The sequence below is a fragment of the Podarcis gaigeae genome (genome assembly GCF_964106915.1).
Source record: "Podarcis gaigeae genome assembly, chromosome: 10".
NCBI classification, from domain to species: domain Eukaryota; kingdom Metazoa; phylum Chordata; class Lepidosauria; order Squamata; family Lacertidae; genus Podarcis; species Podarcis gaigeae.
Genome location: NC_139686.1, coordinates 2,194,867 through 2,222,599, shown reverse-complemented (window position 1 = coordinate 2,222,599; position 27,733 = coordinate 2,194,867). Strand labels below are relative to the sequence as shown.

Below are 27,733 nucleotides of genomic sequence, written 5' to 3'. Positions count from 1 at the left end.
AAGGCTGAGAGCTGGGCAGTGTGTCTGGAGACCCTGGGCTGCCTAAATGACAAGACCCCCACCCTTTTGGGCTCGCTGATGTGGTCGAAAGAAAACAGAGCAATGGCACCAGCTTGGCTGCAGGAGTTGCCAGAAGAGAGCGTACAAGGTGCCAAATTCGGGACTCCACTCCCCTCAGGTTATATATATGTGGAAATAAAACCATACATCCTAAAGACGTCACAGTCTGAAACGCACCTTTGTTCCAAGGAAAACAAACCCTGGGTGTAAGCGCCATGAACTCCTGGATTCTCTCACCACCCACAGATCAGGGTGATGCATAACAATAAATAAATATATTTAAAAAACCAACAACAAGACAGAGCAGACCAGGCATGACCTGTGGTGACACCAAGCGTATATTTTATTGAAAGACCAACTCCATGACAAGGCAGTGAGAAGGAAGGGCCTTTGAATCGGGGTTTGTACAGGTCACTTCGCTGCTCGGTTAAGGTTACGGATAAATATCGTCGTTACATACATGGACAGCAGTGAGCGCTACGTCAGTCAGCTAGCACTGAGTGGAAACAGGCGGGGCTGGCAAGCAAAGGAGGTCACCAGGCACAGCAGTGGGGGGCGAGGCAGGAGGCGGCAAGGAGAGCCAGGGCAGGGGGGGGAGAGAAGGCCAAGAAAGAGGAGAGGGCGCCTGAGCCGGACAAGCAACCCCCCAGATATGCTCTGATTCAGCGACAGAGGAAGAACGGGAAGATGGCAACGCTGGGGAAGGACACGGGACTGTGGGGCGAGACCCCAGCTGGCCATGGGCCACGGAGCCAGATCAGCCGTTCCCTGACCCATCCTCCAGGGGAATTCACCAGATTATGAATGGTCGATGCCATGGGGCACATTGACTCTGATTCCTCCACAGGCAGGACAAGCGGTAGGAAGCTGGCACATTTTGAGACCACTGGCCCATCAAGTGGCTCTGCAGGAATTTGGGCAAGGAGTCTTTGCGTGGAGATGCTGTCAGGACTGGAACCTGGGACCTTCTGCTTGCGAGGTGGGCAGCCTACCAGCTGAGCCCTGCCCCACACATGCTCATCGCTCACACACACCCCAAAGGCCCTATCTGGGGGGGGCCCTTTCAGCTCCCAGCACCCCGCCCCCCAAGCAGCATGCAGGCTGTTCCGCCTCCCGCAACCCAACAGCGTCTCTGGCAGGGTGAGTGATAGCAGTGAGGGATGCAGATTTGGGGGAAAGGGTGGGGCGGGGGCGGTGTAGTTTCCTATGGCACTGCATGAGTTGCATGCACTGCTCCCCCCCCCCCAGGGGATGGCAACGGGGCAGCCCACATGGCAAGTGTGGAGCTGAGGCAATGGGGGCTGAGAAGGGAGAGCAGAGTGCCCTGGCCCAGGGATGGGCACGCACTTTGGGGGGGGGCAGGGAGGGGGGTTCCTTGTTCCCTCTCCCCACACACACCTCTCACACAGAAAAAAGGAATTTAGCCTGGAAGCAGGTGAGGTATGGGAGCTCCCCGCAGCCCCAGAGTGTGTTTCTAGAGGACCGGGGTGGGCGTGGGGGCAGAGTGATGGCTTCCATTGTGCCCCAAGCCTTCCTCCCAGCCCCTGAGAAGGGGGGCGGCATGCAAAGGCTGGAGCTTTCCTGGAAAGCCCCAACTCCTGGCTTCGCCACTCCCAAATTCATCCTCCAGCCCCATCACTGGTCTCAACCTGCTTCAAGGAGGAAGGCTCCCTCCCCAGAGATTTGCTCCCGGGTGTTTTGGGAGAGGGGCTCCAGGAGAGGGGGAGGGCAGGGGGCAACTGCACACAGCCAGCGCCTGCCGCCCTCCCCATCTCTCTGCCCCCTCGCCTGTCCCACTCCACCTCCCCTCTGCTGCAGCAGGGTGCCGGGTTGAAAAATGGTGGCATGGGTGGTGTCAAGGCTGGCGGAGTCGAGGGTCCTGGGGCACTGGGTCAGAGTCTCTGGAGGGGGTGCAGAAGCTGGAGGCACTCCGGGCTCAGGTCCTACTCCAGGTAAATGTCTTCTGTGGGGCAAGCAAACTCCAGGTGCTCTTGGTAGTATTCCTGAAAGGCGCGGCTGGAAGGGGAAGGGAGGAAGAGCCAGAGTCAGCACTCGTGGGAGCAAAGAACATAGTAAGATTCTCCTGGATCAGGCCAATGGCCCAGCTAGGCTAGCATCCTGTTCTCACAGAGGCCAACTAGGTGCCCCAATGGGAAACAGCATGCAGGATCCGACCATCATCACCATCATGAATAATTTTATTTATACCCCGCCCTCCCCGGCCAGAGCCGGGCTCAGGGCTGCTAACATCAGTAAAATTACAGTAAAAAACATAATGGGGGGGGGACAAATTTAAAATACAGGTTAAAATGCAGTTTAAAATGCAGCCTCATTTTAAAAGTAGCCCATAGATCAAGACCATAAGGGGAGGGAAACATAAGGGTCAGACTGAGTCCAAACCAAAGGCCAGGTGGAACAGCTTCATCTTGCAGGCCCAGCGGAAAGATGTCAAGTCCCGCAGGGCCCTAGTCTCTGGGGACAGAGTGTTCCACCAAGTTGGGGCCAGTACTGAAAAGGCCCTGGCCCTAGTTGAGACCAATCTAACCTCCTTGCAACCTCCCAAATGTTGTCATTTGTGGACCTTAAGCTCCTCCATGGGGCATACCAGGAGAGGCGGTCCCGCAGGTACGTGGGTCCTAGGCCGCATTGGGCTTTAAAGGTCAAAACCAGCACCTTAAACCTGACCCTGTACTCCACTGGGAGCCAGTGCAGCTGGTAAATCACTGGATGAATGTGATCCCGTGGCAAGGACCCCATAAGGAGTCTCGCTGCGGCATTCTCCACCCGCTGGAGTTTCTGGGTCAGCTTCAAGGGTGCTCTCAATACCTTGGACAGCTCCCATCAGTCTACAGCCAAAAAGCTCTGCGACCCCCTCCACTCACCCAACACACTCTGCAACGTGCCGCATGGACTCCTGGGAAACGAAGACGTGGCAGGCAAAGCGACTCAGCACGGGGTGTTTTGTGATGAAGCCAAAGTAGCTGGAAGGGAAGGGAAAGGTCAGCACCAAAAGTGGGAATCGTAGAATCGTGAAAATGTTAGAGTTAGAAGGGGCCTGAAAGGTCATCAATCCAGGAACCGGTAGGACCTCTCCAGCCAGCCAGCTTGCAAGGCCCACCCTCAGCTGACCATCTCACATGCATCACAGTTTTAAAGGTAGCCCTAAAATTTTAAAGTAAGAATATAAGAAGAGCCCCCAGCAGTGGTTTTGGGGTGTCAGGAAAGAACAGCCAACAGGCTAGTTCTTTTCCTTTGCCATTGCTGTATTTTTACAGCCAAGGAGGGGATTCCTGCCTGAGGTGCTGCAGCAAGGAAACCTCACGTCCTGGGGGCAAACAGCCCTCCTGCCCCCGGAACTGGGTTTTTTCCCTAGGGGCAGGGGGGGTCCAACTCACCAGCTGTTGCGGGGATGGCAGCCGCAGAAGGAGATGTTCTTCATCTGGAAGAAGTGGCTGCAGCGCTCAAACTGGAAGGAGAAGAGGGAGGGCTTAAAGGACACCCCAGGAAGAACCACCCCCCCAATCCCCTCAAGGCCTTGTCCCAAGGGGCTCCCGAAATCTTCAGCAGGGGCCCCCTCCAGTCTAGAATCATAGAACAAGTCCAATCACAGCATGTTGTGAACCACCCTGTGGTCTTTGGATGAAGGCTGTTTTGCAGAAAACTGTCTGAGTGAGTTTCTGTTAATTGGAAGTGGAGCATGTTCCAGAAACTGACCCAAGAAGCCTAATTGCTTACACAGGAGCAAGGTAAGGTTCAGGAGTTAACTGGATTCTTTCGCACAGTGTCAGGAACTTGTAGCCTTAAAAAGGCTTTTTGGTTTCTCTTTCAGCAGGAGAAAGAGTCGGTGAGTGTGTTAAGTCTCTCTCTTCGCCTGCCAACTGATGAACCTGCTGCTACAACCGCTTGCAGCTATGGACAAATGCCATAGGCGGCTGCATTTTGTATGAGATGCCTTGCTGCTGGGACCAGTAGCTTAAATGGACTATTCTGCGTATATTGCAACCGTTAATGCTTCGTACCGTCCATAAAGAGCTAATGGCCTGGACTGCTCCTGTGTCTTGAGAGTTATCTCTTAGAGCAGCCTTTCTCAAGGTGTGGTTCCCCAGTTGTTGAACTACAAGTCCCATCAACCCTAGCTAGCAAAGCCAGAGCTCAGGGATGATGGGAGTTGTAGTCCAACAACATCTGGGGACCCGCAGGTTGAGAACCGCTGTCTTAGAGCAACTGCCACCGGCAACTAACTCTGCCGGAAGTGATTTATGGCAAGAGGTGAAGGCAATAAACCATCACAAGGTGGTATACATAGAAAGAAAGAAATGATACCTTTACAGGGATGACGAGAGGAAATGCCTGCATGTGGCTGAGGGGAGCCATCTGCGTCTCAAACTGGGTGCTCAAAACCTGTTCCCTGCAATGTGGGTCTATCACGCCACTCCCTCCTTTGTAGGACTGAGCCAGAGGAAAATGGGGCAGGAGCAGGCCCCCCTTCCCCTCTAAATCCACGTCCCCATTACGGCCCCGACGGCTGCACCTGCCCCCTCCTTGCCCAAGTTCTCCCTCTGGGCAGGGGGCTCTTCTGGCAGAAGCAGACTCTGCCAAGTGAGACCATAGGGACGCAAGTCCAAGCTTACACAAGTGCCCTGAACACATCCTGCCTCCTGCTCGGCTGGGCACCTCGCCAAAGTCTTTGGGGACGTGGACCCCAAAGGCCTTCTCAGCTGCACAGGCCCACCCCAGTGCCGCCTCCTCCTGCGTCCGCCACTCACCTCCTCGTCCCGGCTGTACTCGTTCACGGTCAGGATAAGCTTGATGCCCCGCAGGCTGATTTCCAGGTCACAGGTGGCCGGGGGTCTCAGGTGCACCGTGAGCTTGCGGGTGGTAGCAATCTGCGAAGGACAGAGGGTGGGTGCGCATGCAGGGGTGTGGGTTCAGACAGGAAGGGGTCCGCCAAGTTTACACAGCATATCCCAAGGGAAAGGGCAAGGGGACATTGCACCAGGCAGACGTAGTGTGGGATGTACTGTATTTTTCGCTCTATAGGACGCACCCAACCATAAGATGCACCTAGTTTTAGAGGGGGAGAACAAGGAAAAAAAATCTCTCCCTCTCTGCGCAGGGCCCCTTCAGCGAAGCAGCAGGAGAAACAGAGCCCCTTCCATTTCTCCTCCCGCTGTGCAGCGCCTCTCTTGCTCTCCTGGCTTCAGGGAAAGCAACGTGAAGCCTCCAGAGCGCAGCAGGAGCACTCTCGCTGTGCTCCGGAGGCTTCGCGTTGCTTTCCCTGAAGCCATGGAGCCTGCATTTGTTCCATAAGACGCACACACATTTCCCCTTAATTTTTGGAAGGGGAAACGTACTTCTTATAGAGTGAAAAATACGGTAATCCACTGAGACCAGTCAAGTACAGCATTCCTTGAAATGCTAGAGAAGACATGCGAGGGAATGTTTGGTCCAGCCAGTCGAAACTTCCTGTTCCTCCTGGCTGCAGCATCCTTCCTTTTGCATGTGATAGAAGGTGGGCGTGACCTAACCTGTTCAGGTAACAAAAGGACAAGTCGCGCAGCACACGTCCCTCTCTTTTTTTACTTCCTTCGTTTGACCAGCCTTCAGCTAGGACTGCTCTGCTGGCTCTCAGCTAGCAGAAGCACTGGGATTATTCCCCTATATGGGGTAGATCCACATGTACATATTTGTAACTAAGTCTGCCTTCAGGGATCCAACTGTGAACTGATGTGAGTAAACGTCTTTTATTGACTTTGAATAAGATTGTGGTGTCTTTATTCTTTTAAGAGGGATTCAAGGGAACTTACCAGGAACGTACAATTCAATACAGTCTGAGACAGACTGAATTGTATAACAGTGAGAGGCTCACACGAGCCTGCAACCAGCTATCTGCTGTGCATGTAAAAAGGGGAATGTAACTCTCCTAAGTAAAGGAACTTGCTAGCACAAGTGAGGAAGGATATTAATAAACAATATATCCTCTCCTGCCACCCTCAACATTCCCACACATAGCAGGTCAGATTCTCTGTCCTGGTCGCAGCCCCAAGACAGCATTGCATGGACAGACAGACAGACAGGCACAGGCACACAGCCCCTCTTCCCGGCCTCACCTTCTGCATAGCGGCACACAAAATGCCATTGCCCTGATGGTAAGGAACTTCCACGGAGCCCAAGAACTGGACGTTGAAGCGCTCCACCCAGCACGGATTCCGCTTCAGGCCTGCAAGGAACCCAGCAGAGAGTCAAGGTGCAGTTCCTCTCTCCTCGCCACTTGCAGAAAAGGGCAGGCTGGCTCCCCCGTCCCAAGGGAACTAGGCTGGGTGGCATGCCAGAGACACCCATATACCCCCAGTCTCCACCCCAAACCACCTTTTTCTATTCTATTCTCTCACAGTAGAGTTTGGAAGAACTTTCCCCAAATGGGATCCAGTAAATGGGTTTCTCTGCTGAGCTCAGTTGGCCCAAATACTTACAGCGCCCATCACGAAACACCCCAAAGCCCTTCCCTTCCTCCCCAACATCTCTGTGAGGTGAGTGGGGCTGAGAGACTTCAGAGAAGTGTGACTGGCCCAAGGTCACCCAGCAGCTGCATGTGGAGGAGCGGAGAAGCGAACCCAGTTCACCAGATTACGAATCTACCGCTCTTAACCACTACACCACATTGGCTCTCACAAAAGGCTCATGGGTTTAGACCACAGCACCACCCACGTCCCAAAAGAACACAGGTCTGGAGAAGACCCCACTCCAGAGACCCAGCAGCAGCTATGAGAAAGATGGGCCCACCTTAGTCATTCACCCAGCAGCTGCATGTGGAGGAGCGGAGAAGCGAACCCGGTTCACCAGATTACGAGTCCACCGCTCTTAACCTCTGCACCACACTATACCATACTTCCCTCGAACCAATTCCTCCTCCTCCCTCTTCTGGCCTTTGTGCAGCCAACCTCTGACATTGGGCAGCCAGGAAGCTTCTTCTGCCCCCCTCTGCCACCACCTTCCGGCCCGGCAGCACCACCGGCACCCCCCCTGGCTCACCTGTCACTTCCTTGGCCTGGCTCACCACCTCGTGGGCATAGAAGGCCGGGAAGATGCCCCTCTCCCCCGTGCGCATGTTGTAGCCCCGGTACCAGTAGTCATCTTCCTCCAGCTCCACCAGAATGGGGTCATCCACGTCCAGCTCCAGCTCATCCTCGTGGCGAGGGATGAACCTGGAGGCAGGAGAAGGAGCCAGTTGGGGAAGGAACATGGCAGCAGCTCAGCAGGGGAAGGGTCCCAAGTGGGGCTGGGAGAGCTGCGGCTGCCAACCAGTGTAGGCTAGACTGAGCCAGATGGGCCAATGGGTCTGACTCAGTAGAACGCAGCTTCTTGATGTTATCTCAGAAGCACTAGGATAATAATAATAATAATAATAATAATAATAATAATAATAATAATATATTATTTCTACCCAGCCACTCTGGGCAACTTCCAACAAAAGATTAAAAACACACTAAAACTTGTGATGCATTACTGTATTTTAATATTTTGTTGGAAGCCGCCCAGAGTGGCTGGGGAAGCCCAGCAATATGGAAGGGGTATGAATAATAAATTATTATTATTATTATTATTATTATTATTATTCAAACATTAAAAACTTCCCTAAACAGGGCTGCCTTCAGATGTCTTCTAAAAGTCAGATAGTTCTTTATCTCCTTGACATCTGGTGGGAGGGCATTCCACAGGGAGGGAGCCACCACCAAGAAGGCCCTCTGCCTGGTTCCCTGTAACTTTGCTTCTCGCAATGAGTGAACCGCCAGAAGGCCCTCAGAGCTGGACCTCAGCGTCCGGGCTGGACGTTGGGGGTGGAGACACACCTTCAGATATACTGGGCTGAGGCTGTTTAGGGCTTTCAAGGTCAGCACCAACACTTTGAGTTCTGCTTGGAAACCTACTGGGAGCAGGATCCAAGCAGGAGTGCCCCAAATACCCCTCTCCTCCTCCATGAATCCTCCATCTAGGTGGGTAGCCACCCCTGCCTCCTGTGGCAGGGAGTTCCATAGATTAACTCTGTGGTCTTCCAGCATTCAGCTTCACCACGTGTCCACAGGTTCTAGCCTTATGAGAGATGGAGATAAACTTCTCTCTGTCCTCTTTCCAGCTCAGTTCTTTATTAGTTCTTGTGTGTGTTCGTGCTGCTTTCCAAAAGGCAGTGGGGCGCTGTGGTTATGGAACAGGAGGCTCCAAAAAGTTTGGGATCCTGGGATTTACATGATAATTATTGCTGCAATCCTTAGATAACTCTTGCTACTGCAAGAGTTGGCGTGAGCTACTGGGAAATTACTCTGGCTCCAAGCCCACTACTTTAGACTCCTTGGGTCACTGAGCCTACTGACGTAAAAGTTTTTTTTTCCCCTCCCTTTTTTTAGGCAGCGGAACTCCCTGCCACAGGAAGCAGCGATGGCCACCAACTTAGATGGCTTTAAAAGAGAATTGGGCAAATTCATGGAGGGGGAATAATCTATCAGTGGCTACTGACCACAATAGGAAAGAGGGCTCTTGCGCTCGGATCCTGCTTCTGGATATGGCCAAAGGGGCATCTGCTGTGAGGACAAGATGCTGGACGAGATGGGCCCCCTTTGGCCTGATCCAGGCACTTCCGAGGTTCTTAAATTTCTAGCAGGGGATGGCCTCATTCCCTGGATTCCTGAATCTGGACCCCTCTTGGTCTGTACACCAGCAGGTGGTGTGGTGGTTTACCTTTGAGCAGGGGCTGGTGTTTTTAAGTGACTCGGGACCCTGTATCCTGGCAGCACCCTCTGTCATCTTGGAGTGCTGCTGAGATCCACGGTGTTGAAAAGCCTCTTTTGGAGACATGGTTAAGCCTTGACTGGCGTGTCCATGGCAAACAGCGTAGGTGGGGCCGGGTTCCCTCTTCTCAAGGGGGTTTCTCGTATGCCCTTCTGCTTTGCTGGGGAGTGTGGGAGCCCCCCCTCCCCAAGACAGCCCTGCAGGACTGATCTCCTGGCCTGAAGGAGCCTCAAGACAAAGGGCTGGGGAAACCTCAGACCTCTCCCCTCTCCCTTCTCACCTGAAGACGGCTCGGTGGGTCTGTTCCCGCTCCTCCCCGTTCACCATGCAAGAAAAGAGGCCAAAGGACTCTGTACCTGGTTGAGGGGGCAGAGAAAGGATCACAGCAGGCTGCAGACAGAGGATTACCCAAAGCAAGGGGCTGACCAATCAGGAATGGGGGGGGGGCTGCACTAGTCAGGAAGGGGGGCGTCTGCTGCACCAATCGGGTAAGGAGTTTCACATCTGTACCAATCAGGGATGCTGCGCAGCACCTCTAACAATCAAGGGCAGGGTGTGGCATTTGTACCAATCAGGGATGGGGTGGGGCATCTGTACCAATCAGGGATGGGATGGGGCATCTGTACCAATCAGGGATGGGATGGGGCATCTGTACCAATCAGGGATGCTGTGCAGCACCTCTACCAATCAAGGGCAGGGTGTGGCATCTGTACAAATCAGGGATGGGGTGGGGCATCTGTGCCAATCAGGGATGCTGTGCAGCACCTCTACCAATCAAGGGCAGGGTGTGGCATCTGTACCAATCAGGGATGGGATGGGGCATCTGTACCAATCAGGGATGCTGTGCAGCACCTCTACCAATCAAGGGCAGGGTGTGGCATCTGTACCAATCAGGGATGGGATGGGGCATCTGTACCAATCAGGGATGGGATGGGGCATCTGTACCAATCAGGGATGGGATGGGGCATCTGTACCAATCAGGGATGCTGTGCAGCACCTCTACCAATCAAGGGCAGGATGTGGCATCTTGTACCAATCAGGGATGCGATGGGGCACCTCTACCAATCAAGGGCAGGGTGTGGCATCTGTACCAATCAGGGATGGGATGGGGCATCTGTACCAATCAGGGATGGGATGGGGCATCTGTACCAATCAGGGATGCTGTGCAGCACCTCTACCAATCAAGGGCAGGATGTGGCATCTTGTACCAATCAGGGATGCGATGGGGCACCTCTACCAATCAAGGGCAGGGTGTGGCATCTGTACCAATCAGGGATGGGATGGGGCATCTGTACTAATCAGGGATGCTGTGCAGCACCTCTACCAATCAAGGGCAGGGTGTGGCATCTGTACCAATCAGGGATGGGATGGGGCATCTGTGCCAATCAGGGATGCTGTGCAGCACCTCTACCAATCAAGGGCAGGGTGTGGCATCTGTACCAATCAGGGATGGGATGGGGCATCTGTACCAATCAGGGATGCTGTGCAGCACCTCTACCAATCAAGGGCAGGATGTGGCATCTTGTACCAATCAGGGATGCGATGGGGCACCTCTACCAATCAAAGGCAGGGTGTGGCATCTGTACCAATCAAACTGTTAGAACAGAGGGCTTCTTCTTCTAAAGATAGGAAGCCAATTACAGAGGCCTGCCTCTCGGCAGGAAGACAACCAATCAAGACCGTCTGTGGCCACAATGGGGCAGCAGCAGGTGAGGCCCTGAAGGGGTCCCTGTTGCTTGGGAGCCAGGAGACCAACGCAGAAGGGCCCCTGGATCTTGCATCCAGGTGACTGGGGTGGCAACAGGCAGTCGTGTGCTGGTCGCAGGAAGTGCCCTCCCTCCCTCCCACCCCGCTCCCTGCAGCCACAGAGGGGGTGGCACTCACTGGAGGAACGGGAGGTGCTGTTGACAAAGACGTTGAGGAACTTCTTTGAGAAGTGGAGGTCAGCCTCAGGCGAGGAGTCCTCCGAGGAAGAGCTGCGCCCGTCTGGAGCCACCAGCCCCTCCCCAAAGTCACTGCCCACGTCCTCCAGGTCGGCGGCGTCGCAGGCCCTCAGCAGCTCGCTGTCGTCGCTCAGCACCGACGTGCAACGCTTGAGGCTGACCAGCTCCAGCTGGGTGTTTTCGTCCACGACGAGGGTGTACTTGACGGAGTCGTAGGCCAGGGAGTCGTCCAGGGCTATGGTGGGCGGGGGCAGGGGCATCTCCTCGGAGAAGGGGGAGCCCTTCAGGCTGCCTAGGGAAGGGGCCTCCCCGTCCTCCTCCTCCTCGGGAGAGTAGGCGAAGCTGAAGCAACGGTTGGTCTTGGCGGTGGAGACGTCCAGCCCCTTGCTGCCCTCTAACCGGACGTCGTCAATCATGTCGTTGTCCTCCAAGATGCCAGAGTCCAGGTCCCCGTCAATTGCCCAGTCCTCGGGCCCCGTGGCTGGGTCGGCTTTGACCGCTACCTCCCTGGGGGGCAAGCCCTTGGCTGGGGTGCCGCCGCTGCTCTTGCAGCAGCCGGAGAGTGGCCTCCCAGGAAAGACGGGAGCAATGGTATCGTTGGTCAGGTTGCTCATGAACAGGTAGGGCCCCACCTCGTCCGCCGGGCCCCCTGGCTCGGTGGGCTTCTCGTCCTCTCGTAGCGAACACCGGAGGGTCTCCATGTCCACCAGCTCGATGCTCTGCGGAGGGCCGGGCTGCGCCTCCCCCAGGGCCTCGCTGGGGATCTCGGGCTCCAGGTCGGAGGCGGGAGAGATGGTGTCCGAGAGGGAGTGGGCCGCTGGGAAGCACTCATCGGCACACTTGATGGGGTACGAGCCTTCTGAGATCATCTTGTTCACCAGGTTGCTGAGCAGCCACGGGGAGTCGGAATCCTCGCTCAGGTCCGGCTCCGACTCGGAGTCGGAATCGGAGTCGTACTCGCTGTTCCCCGCTCGGTCATCGCTGTCGCTGCGGCCCTTGGGCACCAGCTTGGCCCCCACCGGCAAGTAGAAGGAGCGCCGCAGGGTCTCCAGGCTGTGGTCGGGGTCGATCTCCAGGTCCAGCGAGTCCGAGAGGGGCCTGTCCATTGGCTCAACAGGAGCGGACGGGTCCTCATAGAACTCCTCTATCTTGAGGGCTGTCAAGCTGTCCCTCCTCACCACTGCGTTCTCCGGGGCCACCGCCACCCCGTCCTCCTCCTCTTTGCCCACGTCTAGCAGAAGGGTGTCCTTCAGGCCCAGCACTCCCCGGGACTCCAGGTCTGCCTCCAGCTCGGCCTCTGAGCCTGGGGAGCTGGCCTCCTCAATGGAGTTGGTGAGGTGGGAGGAGCGTCCACTGCTGCTGTCGCTGCTCAGGTCCAGCTCCGTCTCCGAGATGCTGGAGATCATGTTGCTGGCCAGGCGATTCCCGCTGCAGGCAAAGGCCGCCTCGATCTCGCCCTCCACGTCCGAGTCGGAGCCAGGCGAGCTGAGGTCCTCGCTGTGCCGGCTGCAAGGCGGGAAGGACTTGGAGTTGCGGCTGGTGAGGTCCGCCTCAATACCGGGGTCTGATGAGGGGGACGTGGTGTCTGAGGAGGCAGAAGGTGGCCCTCGCACGCTGGGCGCCCGGCCCCTGTGGCCACTTTCTCCTTCGGAGCTCAGGGATTCCGTCGCCGTTCTGGTCGGGGCGGCATGGTCTCCCGTGGGTTGGCTCCTTCCAGACCCAGCATCTCGGCGGCCCTTGGGAGCCTCATCGTCCGACAGCGGGGAGCCTCCCTGGTCAATCAGTGAGATGGGGGACCCGTGCCCTGATTTTCCCCCAGCAAAGACGACGGGGGAGCCCCCAGCTACCTTCTCTGCCTCCTGGCATCCTGCCGCATCCCTCTGGAACCTAGCGCAGTAAATCTCTGTTGCCGGTGACCTGTGGGGGCTGAAGACGGGTGACTTAGATGCCAGGCGTGTGATGGGACCTTGGGGATCTTCTGCAACCTCCCTGGGGGCCTGGACAGATGAATCTGAAGGAGGCTGAGAGCAGGGCATGGAGGAGACGATGTTCATGTTGTAGTCCTCCCCAGGTCGGGCAGGGGGCGGGGCCTCCCGCAGCTCCTGGCTGTTCCCTTCGGCATCATAAAGCGGTGGTTTGCAAGGAGGTTGGGCTCGGCCAGGGCCTGTGCCACTCCGAGCGTCTGAGCACGGTCCGTCCTGGAGACACGGGTGCACAGGGGAGGATGGCTCTGCAAGGGGAAGGAGCAGATGGCAAAGTTCAGGACTCAGGAACCATCCCGACAACACTCTAGTGAGGTCAAAGCCAGCAATCTGGGGGAGTCTACACAACCGTCTCACCCTGGGCCTTATCTACTTGGACCAACCTATCATCGTGCAATAGATAGATAGATAGATAATTTATTACGGTCGGAGACCAGCTTATAAAACACACTTGGGGGTACAATCCCAGAAGGAAAACAAACATTTAAAACAATGTACAACAATAAATTTAAGATTTATAAATGCAATAAACACTTTAGACTTTAAGATAAGCTACCGCAGAGAGATCACCCAGAGTCATCCATGGAACTGAGTTTGGGGGTTTTCTTAATGAACTAGTTTGGGTCGGGGGAGGGTCTGCGCCTACAGATCTGTACACAGAATCTGGCGACCATCCGGGTCATCTTATGACCTTTGCCTAACAGGAAAAGGTCAAATTTTTGCTTTTCCGGGAGCTCAGTGAGCCTCACCAGCAGAGGATCAATGGTCTTACTACGTGCCTCTTCATAAAAGGGACATCTAAAGAACAAGTGCTCTGGGCTTCCTATCTCCCCTAATGAGCATATGGGATTTTTTAAAAGGATCCTTCCAGGACTGGCGAGGGCAGAGCCGAGCTTCTGGCGAGTGTAAAAGCCCTCCTTGCATTTTTGGATACGAGAAAGAAGAAATATGCTGCCAGTGCGGCTATATATATATATCGATTTCTTCAATTTTATAGTTGGGACACCATGAACAGTCCTGTTTCACAGTGTGATATATCCCAGACCTCCAAAGGCCTTTGCTGTTGCCATTCCATGGCCCAGACCCTGACTGGCAAGTCCTGCAGCTCTTGAACTCCACAGCCCATCCCTTGAGTCAGTCTAGTGCAGAAGTGGGGAGTTGGATCCACATCCCTACTTCCCCCCCCCCCCCAGCAACTTCTGCTGTGCACCAACCTGGACAAGGGGATGGGACCTCCCACCTGTGACTCAATTGCCTGATGCCTTAACAACAGGTGACTAACAGCTGCCAACGTTCAGCTGATTGGCAGTTGCAGCAACCTTCTTTGGAGACACACTTTCTGCACCAATCAGCTGATTGGCACTGAGAGGGCGCCTTGGAAGGGGACTTGCAGCTGGGATGGAGGAAGCAGTGTCCATGCAGGCAGATTCCTCTGCAGAAGGAAGAATGCAGAGGGGGCCGGGAATGAAAGCAACCAGCTTCCTGCAAATGGAGTAAGCGACCCCAACAAATCAGGGCTGCGCTATGGAGTTCCTGGCACTAGCAGGATTCCCTGTCGACTGATCATCACCATCAGTGAGCCCTGCTTGCAAGGAACCATTGTCAGCTCTCAGTTGCTCCTTTGCAGCCTCTTACATACCCAACACCACACAGAATAATAATAATAATAAAATTCCTTCCAGTAGCACCTTAGAGACCAAGCTCATACCAAGAACAAACTTAGTTGGTCTCTAAGGTGCTACTGTCCTGCCAACCTAGCGGTTCGAAAGCACGTCAAAGTGCAAGTAGATAAATAAGTACCGCTCCGGCGGGAGGGTAAACGGTGTTTCCGTGTGCTGCTCTGGTTTGCCAGAAGCGGCTTGGTCATGCTGGCCACATGACCTGGAAGCTGTACGCCGGCTCCCTCGACCAGTAAAGCAAGATGAGCGCCACAACCCCAGAGTCGGCCACGACTGGACCTAATGGTCAGGGGTCCCTTTACCCTTAAGGTGCTACTGGAAGGAATTTTTAAAAATTTTGTTTCGACTATGGCAGACCAACACGGCTACCTACTTGTAACCACACAGAATGTGATTTGTCGGGGGGGGGGAGGCCGTGTGATCTAACTGGGACCCGCACTGGGGTTATTTAGACCTGTGGGCTGAAAGTCTCTGTACCTCCACCCTCCTGCACAGTTTCTCCTTGCTGTGGAGAGCCAGTTCTCCCCAGGGGGCCAGGGGCACAGGAGAGCACTCACCGCCATGGGGCACCGAAGAGGAGGAGGAGGAAGAAGAAGTGTGGAGCAGAGTCTCCTGCCAGGTGGCCCTTTGCAAGGGGGGCGCTGGGTTGCAGCCGCTGTTGTTGTTCAGGGAGTCCTGGTCACGCAGGGGAGGAAAAGACAGGTGAGTTAAAGAAAATGTTTAAAAGTACTTTTGTGGGGAAAAACCAGAGGCATTTCTGTTAGCTGTAGCAGGGGAAGAGACCCCAAAGAGAGACATTAAATGGTTAATGTATGCGACAACAGCAGCAAGAACTCTTTTGGCCCAAAAATGGAAGCAACAGGAAATCGCTTTGTAAAAAGAGTGGCGGATGAAGATGATGGACTACGCAGAACTGGCAAAGCTGACCGGGAAAATCCGAAACCAGCGTGACCAAGCTTTCCAAAAAGACTGGAGTAAATCTGTACAATATCTGAAGGATAACTGTAAACAATTAACAACACTAGCAGGGTTGCTGTAAGAAAACTTGCAAGGTGTATGATTTGTACCTTCTGTATATTTATTTAAAATTTTGTGATAAACGGAAGGAGTGAAACGCAAACTGGAAAATGTGTAAATGCTATGAAGTAATAACGAACTATGAAAGTCATGAGACAGGATGGAGGGAAGCTGAAGCTCGATAGAGCAAATATGTACAGAGTATACAGTAATGAGGATGTGTTTAAATGTGATGAAATGGAAACTAATAAATATATATATATATACACAGTTATACCTCGGGTTACAGATGCTTCAGGTTGTGTTTTTTTGGGTTACAGACCCGCTGAAACCCAGAAGTACCGGAACGGGTTACTTCCGGGTTTTGGTGGCCGCATGTGCGCAGAAGCGCTAAATCACGCTTTGCACATGCGCAGAAGCACTGAATCGCAACCCAAGCATGCACAGATACGCCGCTGCAGGTTGCGAAGGTGCATCCCGCATGGATCACCTTTGCAACCTGAGCGTCCACTGTATATAAAAAAGAGAACCAGGCAAAAACATTCCTCTTCTCTCAGGCCTTTGGCTAGTTAAACAATATATAGCCTTTCGGGGGGAAACAAGGGGGAAAAATAAATTTAATAAGAAGAATCACAGAATTTTAGGGTTCATACACCCAAACGTTCACCTATTCCACCCCCCTGCAATGCTGGAATAACAGCTTAGGAAGCCCTAACAGACGGGCCTGCAACCCTCCAATGAATCATAGAACTGTAGGGTTCGAAGGGACACCAAGAGTCATCTAGTGGAACCCCTGCAATGAAGGGATCACAACAAACTGTGCCGAAGGAGAGAGCTGCTCAGTCAGGGATTGCTGCAGTCTACCGTTCCAAGAGAGGATCCACCTCTGTTTTGGAGCCTACAGTTGAGAGCATTTTTGCAGCACTGAACCGGAAAAGGGGCATTTCCAAAGCCACGATGGCACAGAAGGAGCTGCCTCAAAGAATGAGAGCAGCCCTTGCTCCTTTTGGAGTCCCGCCTGACTCGCAGGATCTGGGGCACGAAGTGGGTTGACTGAGCAGGTGGATGGAGCCGCAAAGATTGTGCCACTGGATATCAGATTAAGGCATTTAACTGGCAGCTCTAGCAGTGGGAATGGAAGGCACCTGCTTTGATTGCAGAAAGCCCCAGGTGAGTGTTGGCTTCTCCAGATAGGACTGGCGCAGGTTTGTCAAGGGTCACCAGCCATGATGGCTATGCTCAAGAATTAGCATAATAATAATAATAATAATAATAATAATAATAATAATAATAATTTGGTTTTTATACCCTGCCCACCTGGCTGGGTTTCCCCAGCCACTCTGGGCGGCTCCCAACAGAATATTAAAAACACGATAAATACATCAAACATTACAAACTTCCCTAAACAGGGCTGCCTTCAGATGTCTTCTAAAAGTCGGATAGTTGTTTCATTCCTTGACATCTGACAGGAGGGCATTCGACAGGATGGGTGCCACCACTGAGAAGGCCCTCTGCATGGTTCCTTGTAGCTTTGCTTCTCACAGGGAGGGAACCGTCAGAAGGCCCTCGGATCTGGACCTTAGTGTCCGGGCAGAACGATGGGGGTGGAGATGCTCCTTCAGGTATACTGGACCAAAGCCATTTAGGGCTTTCAAGGTAAGCAGCAACACTTTGAATTGTACTCGGAAACGTACTGGGAGCCAATGTAGGTATTTCAGGACCAGTGTTATATGGTCTCGGCGGCCGCTCCCAGTCCCCAGTCTAGCTGCCGCATGAAGCACAAAGACTCCAAATTCTGGTATGAGTTTACCTGATCTGGATTAACGTGCAGATCAGAATGTAGATGAATTTTGTGGAGCAACTCTTGAACTGGAGAAGTACCCAAGGGAATTTAAAATAGTACCTTTCCAGGTGAAATGTGTTTGGGAATGCCTGTTTTTGGTGAGAAAACTGCCACAATGCCAAACTTTTCTGCGTGATTAAATTATTTCATAAAATATGCACAATGCTTGATTGCAAAAAAAAACCCTCCCAATTTTCCCCCCATTAATAGGGATTCCCCCATTAATAGGGAGGGATTGGATGACCGCCTATCATGAATTTCAAGGGGTTGGACTAGATGATCCTCAGGGTCCCTTCCAACTCTACAATTCTATGATTTCCTGAAAACAAAACAAAAACGCCTCAAAGAGGTTTACAAAAAAGGATAAATCAATAAAATTATCTTAGAAATGCAGAGTTGTAAGGTACCGTATTTTTCGCCCTATAATACGCACTTTTCCCCCTCCAAAAATGAAGGGGAAATGTGTGTGCGTCTTATGGGGCGAATGCAGGCTTTCGCCGAAGCCTGGAGAGCGAGAGGCGTCGGTGCGCACCGACGTCTCTCGCTCTCCAGGCTCCAGGAAGCTATCCGTAGCCTTGCACGCCCGGAGGGAGTTCCCCCGGGCGCGCAAGGCTTGCGGGCGGCAGCCTGCAGCACGGAGCACGGGGCGCCCTCCGGAGGACGCCCAGTGCTTCGCGCAGGTGTCCGCTAGCCTTGCACACCCGGGGATCTCCCCCCAGGAGCCGAAGGCTTGCGGGCGGCAGCGCGGAGAACGGGCAACCTTCGGAGGCCGCCCCGTGCTCCGCGCTGGTGTCGGCAAGCCTTGCGCACCCGGGGGATCCCCCCCCCCCGTGAGCGCAAGGCTTGCGGGCGGCAGCCGGCAGCACAGAGCACGGGGCACCCTTCGGAGGACGCCCCGTGCTCCGCGCTGGTGTTGGCCAGCCTTGTGCACCCGGGGGATCTCCCCCCGAGAGCGCAAGGCTTGCGGGCGGCAGCTGGCAGCGCGAAGCACGGGGCGCCCTTCGGAGGACGCCCCGTGCTCCGCGCTGGTGTTGGCAAGCCTTGCGCACCCGGGGGGCGCGTGGGGCGCCCTGAAACAGAGGGCTCCCCATGCTGCGGACTGTAGCCTGCCGCCCGACGCGCGGGGCGCCCTGAAGCAGAGCGCCCCTCACGCCAGGCAGACATGGGCCAGCCCCACAAGCTCGGGGGACAGCGGGGAGGCGCAGCACCGCCATCCCACTGTTCCCCGACCAGGTTTTGGGGGGGAAAATAAAGGAAAATTTTTTTCCTTTATTTCCCCCCCAAAAAAGTAGGTGCGTCCTATGGGACGGAGCGTCCTATGGGACGAAAAATACGGTAATCCAGCCCAACTCTCTGAAATGCAGAAATCACAACTAAATTATCTATGACAGATGACCATCATTAAAAGGAAAAGCTAATAATTAAAAACTCTTTAAAAGTTAACAGACTAAGAACAGAATTAAAACTCGTGCCAACTTTCTAAACATCTGGACAGGCTTGTCTGAGCAAAAATGTTTTCAGCAGGCTGCAAAAAGCGTGCAGTGGTATCAAGAGGCAGGGAGTTCCGCAGTGCAGGCGCTGCCAGCTGTGCGAAAATAACTGAGTTCTTGCAAGTGTCCTCAGGTTTACTCCAGCCTGATCTGTGCACCGCCATGAGTGGCTTTAGGAAAGGGTTTTTATGTGAATGAATCGGAACCCGTCCGTTCGATGTTGACAAAAACCCGGGGCATTGGTGGTTTAAGATGTTTTCATTCATCTTTTGGAATGCTAAGGTGCTTTCAGAAAGCGAGGCCTCTTTGCCGTTCCTCTGCCTTCCTGCCTCTCTTCCGCACGGCACATTATTTGGAACGCATATTTCGGAAAATTGCACTTACGGCCCTGCCGACTGAGCCCTCTAGGGAGGGTTAATGACACAGCAGATTAAAGTTGGGGGGGGCGAGATTGGGAAAGATTAATTCCAAAAGGGGCTTAGTGACAAGCACATGAACTGACACGAGAGGGGGGGGGATGGTTTGAAGCAGCTGCTTCCGTGGGGAAAGGAGGGAAGACTAAAGATGCCCCAATCCAACACCCAGTTGGGTGCCTTTTGGAAGAAGGAATCGGAGAATCAGAGAATTTTAGACTTGGAAAGGGGCTGAGGATCATCTAGTCCAACCCCCTGCAGGCAGAGCTCAGCCTGTTTGAGTTGCTATCAGTTTCCCATTGTTCAAAAGTCCACTTGAATTTGCCATTAGCTCAACATTGCCATCTAATGGCACATTTGAACAATGCACTTAAAACATTATATTTCCAGCTATGTTGGTGGCCATCCCTGCCTTCTGGGGGAGTGAGCGCCATAGTTTAATTGCGCTCTACGTGAAGATGGACAGTTGGCAGGCAGTTGGAATTAGAGAGACAGTTAGAGCAGTTGGTTCTTGTGTGAGAGGAGGTAGAAGAGTTAGAGGCAGGATAAAAATAAGACTAAGAAGGTAAAGAGTAGCAACGTTTTGAATGCAGTTAGAGTTTATTAGGACGCAGGTGGCGCTGTGGGTTAAAGCCTCAGCGCCTAGGACTTGCCGATCGAAAGGTCGGCGGTTCGAATCCCTGCGGCGGGGTGCGCTCCCGCTGCTCGGTCCCAGCGCCTGCCAACCTAGCAGTTCAAAAGCACCCCCGGGTGCAAGTAGATAAATAGGGACCGCTTACCAGCGGGAAGGTAAATGGCGTTTCCGTGTGCGGCTCTGGCTCGCCAGAGCAGCGATGTCACGCTGGCCACGTGACCCGGAAGTGTCTCCGGACAGCGCTGGCCCCTGGCCTCTTGAGTGAGATGGGCGCACAACCCCAGAGTCTGTCAAGGCTGGCCCGTACGGGCAGGGGTACCTTTACCTTTACCTTTAGAGTTTATTTGCGTCTGCAATAATCTACACTCTTCTTTGTTAACTTAAGAACCTGACTGAGACGAAGTGATTTACCAGGGAAGACCTGGTTGGTGGCAGCGAATTAGTGGTGTACGGGTCAATAGTCCGTGAGACCACCGGGGGATGCGTAGAAACGCCACACTGCCTCTCTGGGCATCGCAGGCCTTGCCATCCAAACTCTTGGACATCCTGTCAGATCTGGAAACCCATCTGTGCATCAAATAGGCCAGTGGTGGTGGGAGCAGCAGTTGCCAGGCAGGGAAGACTCCCTTCCCCCAGCCTCATTTGGGGGGTGCAAAGCAGGACTCTGCTCTCTGCTTGCAGCTTTTAATGCAGATGAAGAGCGACTCCTTCCTGGTTTATTTATGATGCAAAATGCTCCTGGAGTCAGTCCGTCTCTCTCTCTCTCTCTCTCTCTCTCTCTCTCTCTCTCTCTCTCTCGCTTGGATGGCTCAGGATGTGGGAATGTTCAGAGAGTCAGGAGAGGATATATTGTTTATTAATATCCTTCCTAACTTTTTACTTTCTTGGGCTCCATGATCACTGCAGATGGTGACAGCAGCCACGAAATTAAAAGACGCCTGCTTCTTGGGAGAAAAGCAATGACCAACCTAGACAGCATCTTAAAAAGCAGAGACATCACCTTGCCAACAAAGGTCCGTCTAGTTAAAGCTATGGTTTTCCCAGTAGTGATGTATGGAAGTGAGAGCTGGACCATAAAGAAGGCTGATTGCTAAAGAATGGATGCTTTTGAATTCTGGTGCTGGAGGAGACTCTTGAGAGTCCCATGGACTGCAAGAAGATCAAACCTCTCCATTCTGAAGGAAATCAGCCCTGAGTACTCACTGGAAGGACAGATTGTGAAGCTGAGGCTCCAATACTTTGGCCACCTCATGAGAAGATAAGGCTCCCTGGAAAAGACCCTGATGTTGGGAAAGATGGGGGGCACAAGGAGAAGGGGATGACAGAGGATGAGATGGTGGGACAGTGTTCTCGAATCTACCAGCATGAGTTTCACCAAACTGTGGGAGGCAGTGGAAGACAGGAGTGCCTGGTGTGCTCTGGTCCATGGGGTCATGAAGAGGCGGACATGACTAAACGACTAAACAACAACAACAACAAACCTGCTGTCGCAGAATGCTTTGGGACCAAGTTGCTCCCAGGAGTTGCGTTTGCAAAACTCCGGGTGCCCAAGGCTCTCCTCCTGGACTCACCTGTGTGCCTGTCACGGTCAGGTTGAGAGTGGTGGGGCGATGCTTCTGAGTCTCCTCTGGGGTGGGCGAAGGGATTGGAGACCCCGAGGGCGAGGGGGGCACCTCCTCCAGCCCGTTCCCTTCCTCTTCCTCTTCGTTGTCATCGATCATCTCAAACTCCTGGAAATCATCCTGGAAGGTGGAGATGGGGTTGGGCTGCTCACATCTCTCCAGCACCAGGCAGTCCTGGCAGGGGAAGAAAAAAAAATCCTATTTGGATATATTTGGGAATATGGGCTATAAATAAATTAAAAAAATGTAGTCAATCTGTTTTGTGGCTTGGAAAAAGAGCTGGAATTTTGGGATTCCTTACCTATCTCTTTTTTTATGTACATTTTTATTGATTTTTTAACATATCAATTCCAATAGTCATGCAACATACCTTCACATCTTATACAATATTTTTGATTTCCGTCAACACCTCTGATGATTTTCTGTTGTTTATCACTTATTCTGCATTTCTTAATTTCCTATTACATTTCACTGGTCAACAACAAATTTGTTGTCTGCGTTTTTTCAGTTGATTTAGGACGAATCTGATGCGCTGAATCCAAAAATCACATTGGTTTTGCTCAATCGGGTCAAGTTTTTGAGCTATGGCCACATGTCGGTTTTTTACGTTTTTGTTCACATGTACGCTTGTGTGGAACATTTTAGAAGAAGTTGGTGGGGGTAAAATGCCATGTTGAGTAATTGTTTTGATTGGAAATGATTATTTTAATGACAAGAAGTATTCAGGTCCGATAGTTCTGGGTGATTATATCAAAAAGGGATCAGTTTGAAGTCATAAAACCTCCGTTTTTTCTTGGAAGAGAAGGACTTGGTGTACTGTGCAGATATTGCACAGCTTCTGTTCAAGCTTGGAGTGCCACAGTACAAACCCAAAGATTGGAGACTGTTCATTGACAGCAGCAAGTGATCACTGAAATGTGTTCTGCTACACAACGACAACCAGTTTGCCTCTATACCCCTGCCTCACTCGAGTACACTGAAGGAAAACTATGAAGCGGTGAAGTATGTGCTGGAGAAAATTGGTTATGATCAGCATAAGTGGTTTATTTGTGTTGACCTGAAGATGGTGAACTTTTTGTTGGGACAACAGTCTGGCTTCACCAAGTACCCATGTTTTCTGTGCATGTGGGATAGTAGGGACCATGCTCAGCATTACACGAAGAAGGACTGGCCTGTGCAGAAGGAATTGGTGCCTTGCAAAAAAAAGGAACGTCATCAATGACCCTCTGGTGGACAGAGACAGAATACTCTTCCCACCGCTGCACATCAAGCTCGGCTTAATCAAGCAGTTCACCAAGGCTCTGGACAAGGATGGTGACTGCTTCACTTACTTGTGCCAGGCTTTTCCAGGATTGACCATGGAAAAGTTGAAAGCTGGCATCTTTGATGGTCCTCAGATCCGTCAGCTCATCAGAGATCCAGAGTTTGGAAAGTCAATGAACGAAGTGGAACTGGAAGCGTGGAAGGCATTTGTTCTGGTAGTGAAGAACTTTCTTGGCAACAATAAGGCCAGAAACTACGCAGAACTTGTCAACAACATGCTGACTGCTTTCAGAAACCTGGGCTGCAACATGAGCGTCAAGATGCACTACCTATTTTCACATATGGACCGGTTTCCTGAGAACCTGGGTTCAATGAGTGACGAGCAGGGGGAGAGATTCCATCAGGACATGAAAGAGATGGAGACCAGGTATCCGGGTATCTGGGACGCAGTCATGGTGGCTGACTACTGTTGGACTCTGAAGAGAGACCTCCCTGCCGCTGAGCATTCCAGGAGTTCCAAGAAACGGAAGTTCAAGCCCTGAAGTTTGAAAAATGGTGAAGCAACATGCAATTTACGTGTACTTACCTTTATCAATGCCCACCATTCAGTTTACAGTAAACCTGACCTGATGGAGAGAAATGGATGCCATTTCCTGATTCAGCACTGCAAAAATACCCTAAATCAGTTTTAGAAATCTAGACAACATTCAAAAAGTAAAAAATTGTTGTCCATAATTATCCTTAACTAATAATTCATTTCATAGTCTTTCTTGCAATATTTCAAATAATCCACTTTACAAAACTTCTTGCAATCCTACTAGCGTAATCTGTTCATCACAATTACTTTTCAAATAGTTAATATATTTACTCCAGTCTTCTAAGAATCTCTGATCCCTCAAGTTTTGAATCCTCCCTGTTAATTTATCTAACTCTGCATAGTCCATCATCTTCATCCTCCATTCTTCTTTCATCGGCGGTTCTTCTTGCTTCCACTTTTGTGCCAATAGTATTCTTGCTGCTGTCTTTGCATATAAAAACAACTTACAATCCTGTCTACTAATATCCTCTCCTACAATGCCAAGTAAAAATGCTCCTGGTTTCTTAATAAATGTATATTTCAACATCTTTTTCATCTCATTATATATCATTTCCCAAAAGCTTTTGACTTTTTTGCATTCCCACCACATGTGATAAAAAGTTCCTTCCTTTGGGATTCCTTACCTATCTCACAGTATGGGAGAATATCTACAGTAAAAAGGAGCGTCGTGTTCTGAATCTTATTAATACTAGACATTCCATTAGTTGTCCCATTTGAAATATTGTCAAAATGGCAGCGATTGATATAACGTTTTATGCAGCAGGAAAACAGCCTTAGGGTAGGTAGATGCCAGAACTCTGTGTAAAAACAAAACTAAAAAACCAGACCGGAGAGATATTGCAAGATATATCTTCAAGGCCTTGGGTTTATTTTGTTTAATTATAAAATAATAAATAATAGTCCAGACTCAACATGAATTTTCCAGCCTCATCCCTGCCATCTGCTTCTCCTGGACATGAGATGAAGCTGAGCATCAGAAAATTCAGGACTGACGAGTCCTTCTTCACGCAGGGAGCATGAAACGATGGAACTCACTGCCACAGGAGGCAGTGATGGTCAAGCACTCAGATGGCTTTAAAAGAGGAGCAGCCATCTCAGTGCCGGATTTACGTATAAGCTAAACAAGCTATAGCGTAGGACCCCACTCTATTCGGGGCCCCCCAAAAAAATTAAAGGAAAAAAACTGGGTGTACATTTACAAAATAGAAGATTAAAAACCAATAAAATAAAACCTACATACAGCAAGAATGTTTTGTGTTGTGTAGGCTCCTATGATGCAAGTCATGGGCCCCGCCTGCTTGCCTGCTCCCTAAAATACCACTGCTTTGTTCCTTTCTATATATAGGGTGCCTACATTCTGCTCTTTATAATTACTAGTAGTTTGCATCACATATTTACACCTATTATTATTTCATGTTGCAGCAAGTTTCTAGAGACTAGATTACGAGTCTTTGTAAATTGTGTTTCTAAAGGAACCTTTGTTATTGCCAAATGCCAATGTATTTGCCTTATTAAGTTTGTTATGAATAAAAAAATCATGTTAAGTTAGAGCTTAATCATTATTTCACTATCAATATACTTCTTCTTAACTGTATTTCACTATTAATATACTTCTTCTTAATTGTATTTCAGTTCAACAATTACTTTGATGAAATACATCTTTTGTGATGTGCAAATGGTTTTAGATACCTATGAGGTCCACAAATGACCACATAGCATATATTCAACCCAAAAAACAGCGCCAATTTGTTCTGGACAAAGGACAGCTGGACATATAAAGGGCCCCAATACCTTCAGCAGCTGAGGGCCTCATCCAATCTCAATCCGGCCCTGAGCCATATTCATGGAGGAGAGGGCTGTCAATGCCTACTCACCAGAATGGCTCTGCTCTGCCCTCCACAGTCAGAGGCAATAATAATAATAATAATAATAATAATAATAATAATAATAATAATAATTTATTATTTATACCCCACCCATCTGGCTGAGTTTCCCCAGCCACTCTGGGTGGCTTCCAGTCAAGTGTTAAAAACAATACAGCATTAAATATTAGAAACTTCCCTAAACAGGGCTGCCTTCAGATGTCTTTTAAAAAGAAGATAGCTGCTTATTTCCTTCACATCTGCAGGGAGGGCATTCCACAGGGCGGGCGCCACTACTGAGAAGGCCCTCTGCCTGGTTCCCTGTAACCTCACTTCTTGCAATGAGGGAACTGCCAGAAGGCCCTCGGTGCTGGATCTTAATAATAATAATAATAATAATAATAATAATAATAATTTATACCACGCCCATCTGGCTGGGTTTCCCCAGCCACTCGGGGCGGCTTTCAACAGAATATTAAAAGACAATAGTCTATTAAACATTAAAAGCTTCCCTAAAAAGGGCTGCCTTCAGATGTCTTCTAAAAGTCTGATAGTTGTTTTTCCCTTTGACATCTGGTGGGAGGGTGTTTCACAGAGCGGGCACCACTACCGAGAAGGCCCTCTGCCTGGTTCCCTGTAACTTGGCCTCTCGCAGTGAGGGAACCGCCAGAAGGCCCTCGGAGCTGGACCTCAGTGTCCGGGCAGAACGATGGGGGAGGAGACGCTCCTTCAGGTATACTGGGCCGAGGCCATTTAGGGCTTCAAAGTTCAGCACCAACCCTTTGAACTGTGCTCGGAAACGTCCTGGGAGCCAATGTAGGTCTTTCAAGACCGGTGTTATATGGTCTTGGCGGCCCCTCCCAGTCCCCAGTCTAGCTGCTGCATTCTGGATTAGTTGTAGTTTCTGGGTCACCTTCAAAGGTAGCCCCACGTAGAGCGCATTGCAGTTGTCCAAGCGAGAGATAACCAGAGCATGCACCACTCTGGCAAGTCAGTGCGCAGGCAGGGAGGGTCTCATCCTGCGTACCAGATGGAGCTGGTAGACAGCTGCCCTGGACACAGAATTCACCTGCACCTCTGTGGACAGCTGTGAGTCCAGAATGACTCCCAGGCTGCGCACCTGGTCCTTCAGGGGCACAGTTACCCCATTCAGCACCAGGGAATCCTCCACACCTGCCCTCTCCCTGTCCTTTAAAAACAGTACTTCTGTCTTGTCAGGATTCAAACTCAATCTGTTAGCCGCCATCCATCCTCCAACCACCTCCAGACACTCACACAGGACCTTCACTGCCTTCCCAGTTGCTGGAAACCCCAGGAGGGGGAGGTTGCTCTGGTGCTCGGATCCTGCTCTCAGGCTTACCATGATGGGCATCTGGGTCACCTCTGTGAGAAGAACAGGATGCAGGACCATACTGACCACTGGCCTGATCCAGCAGCAGCCTCTTCTTGTGTCCTTATGGGATGTTCTGCTCCGCAGTTTCCCAAGACGGAAAGTGCTGACCGTCTTCTGCCTTCGCAGGGTGCGAAAGAGCTGGCAGGGAAGTCTCTCTCCCTGACTCAGCAGCAGGGACTGGGCACTGACTCAGCAAACGCACCGCAGGTGACCTGTCAACCGCCTGCTCAGCTGAAGGTGGCCTCCCAGCCCCAGAGAGAGACCCACATGGGCTAAACAAGGAAGGGAAGGTCTCCAGACCCTCCTAACCAGGGGTCAGCAACCTAAGGCCCGGGGACCGGATGCGGCCCAATCGCCTTCTCAATCCAGCCCACGGACGGTCAGGAAATCAGCGTATTTTTACATGAGTAGAATGTGCCCTTTTGTTTCAAATGCATCTCTGGGTTCTTTGTGGGGCATGGGTATTCATTCATATATATTTTTTTGAAAATATAGTCCGGCCCCCCATAAGGTCTGAGGGACGGTGGACCGGCCCCCTGCTGGAAAAGGTTGCTGACCCCTGCTCTTAACTCTGCAACTAATCTGGAATGTGGCAGCCAGACTGGTGACTGGGAGTGGACGTCGAGACCACATAACTGCGGTCATGAAAGACCTACATTAGCTCCCAGTACGTTTCCAGGCACAGTTCAAAGGGTTGGTGCTGACCTTAAAGCCCTAAACGGCCTCAGTCCAGTAGACCTGAAGAAGCATCTCCACCCCCATCGTCCAGCCTGGACAGGTCCGAAGGCCTTCTGGTGGTTCCCTCCCTGCGAGAAGTGAGGTTGCAGGGAAGCAGGCAGAGGGCCTTCTCGGTCGTGGCTCCCTCCCTGTGGAACTCCCTCCCACCAGATGTCAAAGGAATAAACAACTATCTGACATTTAGAAGACATCTGAAGGCAGCCCTGTTTAGGGTAGTTTTTAATGCTTCTCCTGTACCTTTAAAAAAGGTAAAGGGACCCCTGACCATTAGGTCCAGTCGTGACCGACTTTGGGGTTGCGGCGCTCATCTCGCTTTATTGGCCGAGGGAGCCGGCATACAGCTTCCAGGTCATGTGGCCAGCATGACTAAGCCGCTTCTGGCGAACCAGAGCAGCGCACGGAAATGCCGTTT

General features: G+C 51.7%; 1 protein-coding gene across 1 annotated transcript in view; it reads right to left on the bottom strand.

The window, feature by feature from the left end:
* Positions 1 to 380: 380 nt before the first annotated feature.
* MAPK8IP2 (mitogen-activated protein kinase 8 interacting protein 2) overlaps positions 381 to 27,733 on the bottom strand; it is a 47,776-nt gene continuing 20,423 nt past the window's right edge. The window contains exons 3-12 of the mRNA XM_083700010.1: positions 21,417 to 21,641; positions 15,006 to 15,123; positions 10,729 to 13,017; positions 9,125 to 9,200; positions 7,093 to 7,265; positions 6,171 to 6,280; positions 4,827 to 4,946; positions 3,456 to 3,526; positions 2,943 to 3,041; positions 381 to 2,076 (exon numbers count right to left, since the gene is read on the bottom strand). Coding sequence (XP_083556136.1) covers positions 2,004 to 2,076; positions 2,943 to 3,041; positions 3,456 to 3,526; positions 4,827 to 4,946; positions 6,171 to 6,280; positions 7,093 to 7,265; positions 9,125 to 9,200; positions 10,729 to 13,017; positions 15,006 to 15,123; positions 21,417 to 21,641 — 3,354 coding nt within the window. The 3' untranslated portion in view covers positions 381 to 2,003. The remainder of the gene's footprint in view (positions 2,077 to 2,942; positions 3,042 to 3,455; positions 3,527 to 4,826; positions 4,947 to 6,170; positions 6,281 to 7,092; positions 7,266 to 9,124; positions 9,201 to 10,728; positions 13,018 to 15,005; positions 15,124 to 21,416; positions 21,642 to 27,733) is intronic.